General features: G+C 37.8%; 1 protein-coding gene and 1 long non-coding RNA gene across 6 annotated transcripts in view; one reads left to right on the plus strand and one right to left on the minus strand.

Annotated features, from left to right (window-relative positions):
• LOC138761052 (uncharacterized) overlaps positions 1-12,448 on the minus strand; it is an 81,729-nt gene that overhangs the window by 61,222 nt on the left and 8,059 nt on the right. The gene's annotated exons all lie outside the window — the stretch shown is intronic.
• gnb1l (guanine nucleotide binding protein (G protein), beta polypeptide 1-like) overlaps positions 1-12,448 on the plus strand; it is a 51,451-nt gene that overhangs the window by 6,373 nt on the left and 32,630 nt on the right. For 4 of the 5 annotated variants that reach the window (XM_069932606.1, XM_069932607.1, XM_069932604.1 and 1 more), the window contains exon 2: positions 12,077-12,207. In XM_069932606.1, the coding sequence (XP_069788707.1) occupies positions 12,092-12,207 (116 nt within the window). In that variant the 5' untranslated portion in view covers positions 12,077-12,091. Of the gene's footprint in view, positions 1-3,070; positions 3,093-12,076; positions 12,208-12,448 lie in introns of those variants that run through there. The other variant, XM_069932608.1, reaches the window with a different exon arrangement.

Raw genomic sequence — 12,448 nt, forward strand, 5'->3', positions numbered from 1 at the left:
CAGCACCTTAGGACTTTTAGTGGTTAAATGTGAGGTTACAATAAGCACGGTCATCTATTTATCCTTCTTTAATTGCTACATTTACAAGCGCATGTTGATATTATTGTCTTGCATTGAATAACCATGTTTCTGGTGTTGATGATGGAAGTGAAATTCTTTGCTGGATGACAGAAGTGAATGCCTTTGTGTCCACTGCTTTCAGAGCACAACAAAATGCCAACATCCAAGTGCAATTAATCCTTTAGAATGAAAAAAGTTAGCACTGGTGCATAGGTCTAAATCAGTGGTTTTCAAACTTTTTCTTTCCACTCACATAGTAATCCCTATGCCATAGTTGCTCTGTGATTAGTTAGGGATTACTTCAGGTGGTATGTGAGTGGAAAGCAAAAGGTTTGAAAACCACTGTTTTAATTGTACCTCTTTGACTCGTTATGTGCACGGTTTCATCACTCCAAAGGAAATGAGCCAGTGAGAATTTTTCTCAAGCAAAATATTTCAGTAACAATTGGGTCTAGAGCAGTAGTTCTCCACTTTTTTTTCCCCACTCACATACCACCTTAATGATTTGGATTTTGAAGTGATAATGCTAAACACATTTTGTTTCACATTCACTACATGAGATCAGAAGTTTTGTGTGACATCAGTAATAGATTATTACACAAGTTCAAATTTTAGCTCCGAGAGCTCCTCTTTCTTTTGCTCACTGGTAGAAAGAAGAACATTTGCTCTACATTTGAAAGAGCAATCACATTGAAACCCTTGTGAGACTGTGTACTTGGGCTTACTTTGCAAGAACTTCAGGTCATTTGTCTGTAGCAGAGGTACATTTTACATTCTGTTGCCCTTGGGCACTAAACAGTGAAACTCCACTTAACGATCTACAATGAGGTTTAATTTCATATTATTGACATTTCTTTCATTAAAAATTGCAATGCAAATATGCCAATGGTTTGTATATTTCATTTTCCATCCCTCCAACAGCTGCTGTATTCAATGTGGGTGGTCTGGTGTAAGTGTAACTGTGTTTGCACCTACCTGCAGTTTGACCCTATTTCCCAGGCATTGTAGGGGCAGGAACCAGGTCAGAATAATGATCATGTCTAATACTGTTTTCAAAACACACATTTTCAGCTGGAGTGCTATTGCAGCTTTTTCAAAAGTCAACAATTAAAAATAATTACTGTTTATCATTCATATTCACTGAATAGGAACAGTGGAGGAAATGTATTTGTTCCCATTGTAGATTATCCACCTAAATATAATTTACTGCCTGTTGTTCAAATGACAACATGATCAAGTTGCTGTTTTACTGGCATGTCTTGTGTGCATAGATTTTTTTCCTACAAAGAATAAAATGTGTAATTGGCCTATGAGTTTGAATCTGTGTTTGGATATCACACTTTTAGTTAGTAGTATGCTTATTTAATTATATTGTTTCCCATTTAAATGAATTCATAGAGTCATAAACACACAACATGGAAATGGGTCCTTCAGCCCAATGTCTCTAACACAACCACACAAAGGTAGTTTGTAGAATGAGACGTGACAAAAGGATGATAAATACGCTCGGTCTTAATTTCTTTGCAAATCTGTACAGTCCAGTTCCTAATTACAGATGAAGGAAAGAAAAGTGCTCCGTGAATGCAATACCTCCATCGCCATCTTTTGAGAGCTAAGTGTCAAAGTGTCCATAGTAACTTATTTCAATGATGCTAGGGGCTTTTCACTGAATTGCCCTCCAAAGCCCAATTCTTCAACTCATTTTATTTCAATTGGTTGCAGTCCTGTTTTATTGTCCTTTTAATATATTTTTCAATCCATTTACAAATCGTGTTGTAGTTACTGCTTCATTTTGCCAGTATGAATTCCTTCCATCTTGAAAGCCTTATTGTGTGGAAGGTGAAACAATTGTATATTCTTCTAGTTGAATAAATACTGACTTTGTATCCTTGTTACTACTCTTTTACCATGAATGGAAATGATCTTTCATTGTTTAACTTGTCAAAATCTTTCCACAGTTTTACAAACAATAAGATTGACCCACTTCTTTCTACTGTTCTTTAATATAAAAGAGGCTTAATTTCTTAAATCGCTTTTTGATCATTATAATTTTCCTCTCGTATTATAATTCTAAAGAATTTCCTCAATAAATTGATTATTGAGCTCCTATCCTTTCTGTTCAACAATGGTTAGAATTTTATTCAGTGTTTAAGTACGGTTGGTGTAGTGGTTAGTACAATGCTATTACAGCGTCAGTAATCCACGTTTATATCCGGCGCTGTCTGCAAGGAGTTTGCACATTCTCCCTGTGTCTGTGTGTGTTTCCTCTGGGTGCTCTGGTTTCCTCCCACCCTCCAAAAAAAATACAGGGTATGTAGGTTAATTGGTATAGTTGGGCAGCATGGGCTCGTGGGCCTGTTTCCATGCTGTATCTCTAAATTAAAAATCAAATTAACTAAAATAATTTGGCCTGGGGTAATTATTATTAGACCAATTCAATATTTTTTGGTAAATCAGACAGAAACCTGAAATAAGTATTCAGCATACTAGGCAACATTTATGGAGAGGTAAATGTACCAGGCCAATGATCCTCTGTCAGAATAACAGTGTGAGAACAATGAAATATTACAGAAGCCTCCTGAAGGTTCTGATGTTAACTGTTTCCCTTCTCTCAGGTGATGCCTGTGCAGCTGAATATTTCCAGCATTTTCTGCTTTTGTCACTTGTTGTTCATGTGTTCAGTGTCCCTGTATAAAACTATTATCTTTTGCATTTATCTGCATCCATAGTTGCCTTTAAAAATGGGGTTGATCTCCCAAGTTATATGTTATCGGATGTATGATCTCTGATCTCAATATAAGCTAATGTATCTGAATAATCTTTAAATGGATAGACAATATAATAACAAAATGTACCAAAAAACATGTTTTCCTTCACATTTGTATCAGATATTTTAAAAAGTATCAATCGATTTAAAATCCTTTAAGTAAAATGGGTAACAGTGCGGGGAATAGGACAATATATGTGAGACCATTTTATTTCAATGTTTATTCCCCATATGATTTTGGACAGGCATTTTGGATGTGGAGCAGGTCAGGTTTGTGTATGCTTTGAGTTAGCTAGTATCAGGGCACAGTATTAGAATATGGTACTCAATATTTTAACATGGTGCTCCTTTGTTTCAAAAGATTAAATGACACCTTTCTTGATGAGTTTATCCATCTGATGTACAATTTTGCAATGGGTGGTTGTTTGACATTAATAAAAATATGTTTTCATGTCTGTAATACGGGGTGAAGCACCAGGCCCTTTTTTTTAATTGTGCGGTGTTGACGTATTTTGTGTTTAGTTTTTGCTGATGTTTCATTGCTGGCACTAGTTTGTCTTGGTCACAGGGAACATGGTGAAGGATTAATGATTGTATGCTATTCATTGCAAGTTTTATCTAGAATCATGTGAAATAATTAACCACTGGAAAATAATCAGTCTGAAGCTATTTTCAACTTTTTTAAAATCCTCTAACTTTTTGTATATTGTTCTATCTTTCATTACTGGTCACTGAAGTATTTGAACCAGAAAACAGTAATGTAGCTTTCTCTAAATTTAGCAATAAACATCCTGTTTATCAAATAAATGTGACATTCTTTAGTATATGGTAACAACAACATTTCATGCCAAAATTTACATTAGAAATAGAATCGGCAAGATATACAGTATTCATGCTGACTTTGAAAACTTCCTCAAATTTCAGTAGAATCCTTGTTTTTAAACTTTATCTAAATCCCTGGCATACAGATTCCTCTAGAAGTACTCACAAGTAATACAATCATGGTTCTTGGAATCCAATCAATCTGTCCTGTCTTTGTAAAAATACGGGGCTTGTATGGAGTTCATTCTGCTCACACTGATCATTTTTCCATAACTTTGTCCTTGCACCATGTTTTGTTATGAATGCATTTTAAGAGTTTAGTATGTTATTCATTCAATATTAGCTTACAAAAGCTAATCGGTATCTTTTTGGAGCGGTAATTTGTGAAATAATACAGGGGTCAAAGGTGTCATTGTCAGTCATACAGACGCATCCACTCCCGAGAATGCATCATTGGCATGCTGCAATGGGACCCGGATCTTTTGAAGCCAGGAGAAATTGCCAAGTTAGCTCTTCCAAAGACTGGGCCTGATAGTGGTTTCAATTGAATTAGGGTCTCCGGTCCCTCAGGTGCTGACAGAAGCCTGGGCTCGTGATTATTTCTGATTTAATAACATGAAGGGGAAGCAAGCTTTGCCTGATAATTAGGCCTAATTAGTGAGAATGTGTGGATGGACAAGCCATCATATGGTCACAAGGAAACAAACTTTCTTTATCCAAGGCTTAGAGTCAGATTACAGTTCCTGTGTTATCTGCTTTTGCTGACTACAAGGCTGACTCTTGGTTACTTCTTCAAAGAGGGAAGAGATCCACAATATATGGGATTGGGATGAGAATTTTGAAAAGGAAAATGTCTTTGATTCATTCTAACTAAATTAATTACTCCCTCCCTTCCCCCTCCTCCCCAACTCCTCTCCAAGGTTTAAATTATCACTGTATTTTAGTTTAAATTACAAAAGAGATTCAATTTCAGCATTGGAAAGATGATGAATAAGAATATTTTCTTTATCTATTACTCATTGGTTCAAAGCTTCTTATTGCCAAACCATATTTAGCACTTACTTGGTGTTGAGAAAATACTGATTTTGCTTTTCTGAAGCCTGTGAATCCTCAGTGAAAGAAATAGATAGAACTGGTGCTGTGAACAATTAATTGACTTTAGCAATCTTTGTTTCATGGTAAACACACAAAGTGAAATATCCCATTTTCCTGTCAAAAGCAATTCATTATTAATTTTTGTATCTTAATACAGTGTTAAAGTGAAAATATTGAACTGGGAGTGTTTTGCTATTTATGATTTTTAAATCACTATGGCCACATTTCATATTAAAAATGCCTCATAGCTAATGGTGTAGCATGCACCATTAATTTTATGTATGTAGTTTGTAAAATTAATTGATTTAGTTTGCATTAAAATAGCATTTAATATGTTTGACGAAAGGGTGTTAAGTGAAAGCCTGTTGTCAAACATCCTCATGGGAGAAAAGACCAAGCACGAAACATACTTCCTAACAGTTAGGAGAACATGGCTGTGAGAACAACTATCTTAATCGCTCAACATTTACTTAGGAAGCTTTACCCTGCTCTGGTCTTAATTAGGGAGGCAGGGCCAACAAATCTGAATGGCTGACAGATTAGCAATGCACTATTAAGCCAGGGCTCCTTAACCAAGCAGTTTTCTAATCGAGACAGGATATCCAACTTTTTTTTCTTGATTTTGCTGACATTACTCACAGACTGCACGTAGCATTTAAAAAAAGAGGTTGCTTGAATGAGAAAGCTCTTGACTTCCTTTGTCATTCTTAGCCTGATGAACTAAGCAGTATCATCCAGAAGGGGGATCATTGAGTTGTGGGTGGGTGTGAAATGTTCTGGTCTGGCACATGGTACTCTGTTTAGCTATTGCACTTACTTTGTCAACCATTGAACTGAATAACTGAAATATTAATTATTAAAAGGCATTCAGTCAGTGGAACTTGATAGATATGTAATATTCCTCAGAGCAGGTAGTAAATGGTGGTTTTGGATACCAGCTATTGCGGTTTGAGTCATGTAAGGAATGGTGAAACCAATTGCCAAACATTTAACTAACAATTGGAATGCTGCAAATCAGAATTTATTGTCATAAACAAGTCACAAAATTAGTTGTATTGTGGCAGCATCACAGTGCAAACATTCATATAAACTTCCTAGTGTCTGTGATGCTGAAGGCTGAGTTAATAACCTTCTGGAGTTTTCCCTTGTCCTGAGCATTGGCACTTCCGTACCAGTGATGCAACCAGCCAGAATGCTCTCCACAATACTCTCCACTATAGAAGTTTTCGAGAGTCTTCTGTGACATACTGAATCATCTCAAACTCCTTACAAAGTATAGAGGTTGGAGAGCCTTCTTCGTGATTGCAGTAACATGGAGGCTGCAGGACAGTTCCTTGGAGATGTTGTCATCCAGAAATTTGAAGTTCTTGACCCTATCCCTTACTGAGCTCTTGGTGAGAACTGGATTGTGTTCTCCAGACTTCCTCATGAAGTTCACAATCATCTTCTTGGTTTTGCTAACATTGAGTACAAGTAATGTTGTTGGCGTGACACCACTCAACGAGTTGTGTACTTGTATACTTTTTAATTGCCATTTATGATTCTGCCAACAACTGTGGTGTTGTTGGCAAATTTGTAGATAGCATTGGAATTGTGCCTCATAGTCATGGGAGAATAGTAAGTAGAGCAGTGGACTAAGCACACACCCTTGAGGTGCACGTGTTGATAGTCAGTAAGGAGGAGATGTTGTTACTAATTCATACAGTCAGTGGTCTTCCAATGAGGAAGTCAAGGATCCAGTTGCAGAGGGGGGCGCAGAGGCCCATGGTTTAGAGCTTCTTGAGCAGCACTGAGGGAAATAATGGTGTTGAAGGCTGTACTGTAGTCTATGAATAGTATTAGTTGCTGTTTGAGGTGATCCAGAGCTGAGTGGAGAGCCAGCAATATTGCATCTGCTGTGAAGCAATGGTGATGATAGGCAAATTGCAGTGGGTCCAGACTACTACTTGATAATTTAGTCCATGACCAATCTCCCAAAGCATTTCATCACGGTAGATGTTAGTGCTACTGGAGAATAGTCATTGAGGCAGCTCACACTGCTCATCTTGGGCTTCAGGATGATTGATGCCCTTTTGAAGCATGTGGGAACCTCTGACTGCAGCAATGAGAGGTTGGAAATGTCTGTGAACACTACAGCTGGTTGGTTGGCAGAGATTTTCAGTACCCTTCCAGATACGCCATCAGGTACGCCTTGCAAGGGTTCTCTCTCTTGAATGATGTTCTTACATCAGTCTCAGAGACAGATATCACAGTGTCCTCATCTTCTTCAGGAATTTTTCATAGGCACTGTTGGCTTCTCCTTCTCAAAGTGGGCATAGAAGGTATTCATCTCATTGGGTAATGAAGCATCAAAGCCATCTATGGTGTTCACCCTCACTTTGTAGGCTGCAATGGCCTGCATTCCCTGCCATAGCTGGTTAAGCATCTATGGTGTTTGCTCTCGCTTTGTAGGCTGCAATGGCCTGCGTTCCTTGCCATAGCTGGTGTGTATCTGTCTCTGCCTCTAGTTTCCTCCGTAATTGCCACTTTGCTTCAGAGATTGTCTCTGCAGGTTCTTAGAGTCTGAATTCCCAGCTTTAAGTGCTCTTGATCTCATCCTCAGCAGGTTGCAAATCCTCTGATTTATCCAAGGCTTCTGATTGGGGAAAGTCTTATACGTGCACATAGGCACACACTCATCCACGCAGTTCTTGATGAAGTCGGTGACACATTGTTCATTCATTCAAGTCAAAGGATGAGTTCTTGAATATGGTCCAGTCCACTGATTGAAAGCAGTCCTGTAGATGCTCCTCTGCCTCCCTCAACCATACTTTTGCCTTCTCCACTATTGGAGCTGTGGTCCTCAGTCTCTGCTTGTATGACAGGAGTAGAAGTACAGCCAGGTGATCAGACTTGCCAAGGTGAAGTTGTGGTATGGCTTGGTAGCCATTGTTCATGGTGGTGTAGCAATGGTCGAGTGTGTTGGCTTCTCTGGTCTCGCATGTGATGTTTTGGTGATGGTTTTGGTTGGCCTGATTGAAATCCTCTACAATGATTGGGAAGGCATCAGGATGTGCTGTCTCATGGCTGCTAATCACAGTACTCAGATATGCAGAATAAGAAAGTTCAACCTCTCAAATAAAGTAGTTGTTTGATTTATAAGACATAATAGTTTGACTTATAAGGATGGCATGGTTGGCATAGCAGTTAGGGCAACGCCTTTACAGCACCAACGATTGGGACCGGACTGGGATTAAAGTCCTGTGCAGTCAGTAAGAAGTTTGTATGATCTCCCTGTGTCTGTGTGGGCTCTGATTTCTTCCACCATTCAAAATGTACTGGGGGTGTAGGTTTATAGGGTGTAAATTAAGGCAGCACAGACTTGAGGGGTGAAATGGCCAGTTACCATTGTGACAGATTATAGATATGTTTTTGGGAAATAAATTGGGGTAGGATTTTTAGTGTAGGTCACATACAAACACTTTTAAACAGATCTTATTTGAAATACTGGAGCTATGCTCATGCTAGACCAGGGGTGTCAAATTCAAATTCACAGAGGGCCAAAATTAAAAACTTGGACTAAGTCGTGGGCCAAACTAAATATTTATTGAAAATTTTCAACAACATCTGCATGTTTTCTCTTCTTTCAACATATGTAATGTTAAACTTTTTCTTATTAAAATAAATGTTTAATAATAGTTTTGGTTAAACTCTTTCCAGAAGAAGCATTAACAAATGAGAAATAAAATATTCAATAAATAATATTTCTCTGTAGCCTTTAAACTCCTTTTAAATGTATTTTTTTTCACAAGCCAACAAGTCAAAAAAATAACAACTTGCTTCAATGAAAATGCAATCTTTCAACTATGAACAGTCCAAAGTTAACCAAAGAAAATATTAATCCAAGCTTAGCTTGCTACACTGTGATTTACTCTGATGCACCTGGGTCTAAACCAGATACTTGGCATCTCTTCTTAGATGCAAATTCATCAAACTCTGGGGTCAGAATTTGCCTCCCATCTGTCTTGAAAGGTCCTGTTTTCTGTCTTTCGTTTGGCCATTTTCCGTAAGGGGTTTATTACATGTTAGTTGGGCGACAGGTGGCAGATGCTAATGAAAGTAAAGAGAGGAGGTGGGGGTGATTAACGGGCTGACGGGCCAGTGCCAATGGATTTGCAAAGCATTCTGGGATTTGTAGTATTAGCTGTGCATGCACTATACTGGCGCGGCAGCCAGCGGGCCAGCTCTAATACATATTTGATATGATCTTGCGGGCCAAATATAATTATATCATGGGCCAAATTTGGCCCACGGGCCTGAGTTTGACATGTGTGTGCTAGACAGTCTGGCTCCAAGAGCCTTTGCAAAAGTTTTGGAGAGTGCCCAAGAGATTTCACTAATGGATTGTTGTTTACAAAAAGGCAACAGATGAAAGAACTCATCAGAGCTGCAGGCTGTCTGGAGTGGTCATGTGGTTTTGCAAGCAGAGAGAAAAAAAACAGACATTTTTCTCTGTGCGAGAGAGAGAGAATTTAGTTCTGCAGTGCTACAGTCGGCAGCATCAGCGGGACTGCAACAGGGCAAGCTGGAAAGCTTGTGGTAAAACCCCATTTGGAAGATAGGTTGTGAGTGCTTAGTTCATCCTGGTCATACAAGACGAGAGGACTGGCTGCCTAATGTTTCACTTGAAATAAGGGAAACATAAAGGAACTCTGTGGTGACCTGAAAGAAAGAGGTTGTCATCAGCAAGACATTGGAGTGTCTGATTAAAAAGGAATCAGTTGTGGATGTCCTGGAACAACAAATCTTTCTCTGACAACCAACAAATCTCTCTCTGACAACCAACAAAAACTTTCCTGAGTGGTAACCATTTACCTTTCAAGCTCCAAAGCCTGGTGAACTTCATAAATGTTAAATTCTGTGCACAGTATAAGAATTACCTGCAACCAGTAAACTTGGAGGAATGAGAAGTGAGATTGGACTGTGAATCAAAGAACTTTTCTAAACTTACATACACATTACATACACGTTTGCTTAGAATTGGAAGGGGGTTAAGTTAATAGTGATAAGATAAAGTTTGATCCTGTGTTCATGTTTAAAGATAATTAAAAGCAACTTTTGTTTAAGTAACCATTTATCTTGGTGAATATCTATTGCTGCTGGCTTTTGGGGTCCTCTGGGCTTGTAACACCATGCTATATGTCTAAATTTAAAATTTAATCATTTAAAAAAAATTAAATCTTCAGATACCTTCTTGAGAATTCTGCCACTGTTGGGATACTGAATTCTCTAATTATAATGTGATTGTATCAATTATAATTGATAATGTGAAATTTTTCTTCTTGATTAATTTTGAGCCATTTATCCCGGCCTGCAGTTAAACAAGAACATCTGCAAACACTGATCAAAGTAGTTCAATACACAAAGCGCTGGAGAAATTTAGCTTTCTTTATATAGCCTGCAACCTCTCACACTGAATTTAGTCATGTCTTCAGATAACATTTCCATTACAAATATTATTTATTTATTACATAATTGTCTGCAGGAAACAATAGTGTATAAATAAAGTAACTACTGCATTCAAGAAGAGAAAACAAGTTAATAGTAGTAGAAATAGGAGATGTGATATGCTGAGGTATAAATACATTCTTAGCAATTTACAAAGAGTGGTAGTAAATCTTTAGTATGGAAATGGGTACATTTCAAATGGGAAAATGAAGCTTCTGCTTGGCCAGTTTCTCTGCTTAGTTTGAGGATTCTGTCAAGTTATGTTTGAGTTGTTTGCATAATGACAGTTTATTCAACTGGTTTTCGATTTGTCACAGAACATTACATTAAATGTATGCCCCTTTCTTACAGCATAGATAGATTTTTAGATATTAAGGCAGATTTCAGATTTATTGTCAGAGTACATACATGACATCGCATACAACCCTGAAATTCTTTGGGCGAAACTGAATTGCCACTTATTGATAGTGTAAAAAAACATTTGCACTCATCATACACATGTAAACAAATAAAGAAATGTAAACAAATATGCAAAACAGAGAGGAAAAAAATCAGTAAAGTGCAAGAGTCCTTAAATGAGTTCCTGATTGAGTTTGTTGTTGATGAGTCTGATGGTGGAAGGGTATCAGCTGTTCCTGAACTTGGTGGTGTGAATGTTGTGGCACCTATACCTCTTTCCTGATGGTTGCAGTGAGAACCGAGCATGTGCTATGTGATGTGGATGCTTAATAATTGCTGCTGTGCTTCGACGCCAGTGTTCCCTGTAGATGTTCTCGATGGTGGGGAGGGTTTTGCCTGTAATGTCCTGGGCTGTGTCCACTACCTTTTGCGGGGATTCATGCTCAGGGGTATTGGTGTCCCCATATCAGACCATGATGCAGATGGTCGGCATACTTTCCTCTATATCTGTAGAAATTTCTGATGTCATACCAAACATCTCTCTGCAAGATCCCAAGGAAATGGAGATCCTGCCGTGCTTTTTTCATGATGCCATTGGTATGTTGGGTCCAGGAAAGATCCTCAGAGATAGTGACTCAAAAGAACCTAAATTTGCTCACCCTCCCAAATAAATGGGATTTAGGTTAAGCTTAATGCGGAGAAATGCAAGGTGCAGTTTTGCAGGATGAGAAGTAGCAGCATGGTTCATGTAGCGTAACATTACTAATGCAACAGTGAACGGATTTATATCTGCCACTATCTGTGAGGAGTTTGAACTTTCTCCCTGTAACTTTGTGAATTTCCTCCGGGGGCTCCAGTTTCCTCCTATGTTCCAAAGACATACTAGGTTAATTGGTTATTTGGGAAGTGTAGACTTGTGGGCCAAAAGGCCTGGTACTGTGATGCATCTCTACATTTAAAAAAATAAAACAGTGAACCCCTCTGTGATCCTTGCATGTAGATGAATATTGTGTTTATTTTACACTTTTCCTAAATTGTATGGATAGTCAGAAATTAATCACATAAATGAATTTAAAACTATATTTATCTATTCTAAACTATAGTACTACCTTTGATGTTATAATTTTGAAATAATATATATTATTCTATAAGCCTGTTTTGTGCTTTGTTCACTGAATAACTATCTTTTTGTGTTTTCTATATCTTTTTAAAATCTACACTGAATAATTGCAACTATTTATTTATTTGAATGCTGTCAATTTATTTCAGAATGAATTCTGTTATTTTCATGAGGTCCAGAATGTATGTGCTATTTTGTTAAATGTTGTGTCAAATAAAATTTTGTTTTATCAACCAATGTAACTGGGTCATTGAGAATTATGGAACATTATATCACTTTCTTAAACTTCTTGCTTTTCATAACTCATTGGCTGTTTCTCTTTGCAGAATAGTGGTAATCACATGGCCTTACCTCCTCCTGATCCAAAGTTTGTACTTCGAGGAACTGGAGCTTCAGTAAACACTTTGCATTTCTGCTGCAAAGATCAGGTGGACTGTAATCCTATACTCTACTCAGGGTAAGAAGTGTCACTTGCACCTCCTGAAGGGCATGCATGTGTGAATTTAATGCTAAAGTCGTATGCGTGTGCAACTAATGAAATGGAAGATATTGTATGGTGTAAAGAATACTGAACTGATACAGGATAGTATTGTGAGGGTAAATGTAATGTACAATCATTCTTAAACAAATTTTGGTGCATTGTAGCATACACGTTACCCGAGTGTGGAGAAGAATGACATGCACACCAAATCCTTGGA

Source organism: Narcine bancroftii, chromosome 4 (genome assembly GCF_036971445.1).
Source record: "Narcine bancroftii isolate sNarBan1 chromosome 4, sNarBan1.hap1, whole genome shotgun sequence".
In the NCBI taxonomy this organism is placed as follows: Eukaryota; Metazoa; Chordata; class Chondrichthyes; order Torpediniformes; family Narcinidae; genus Narcine; species Narcine bancroftii.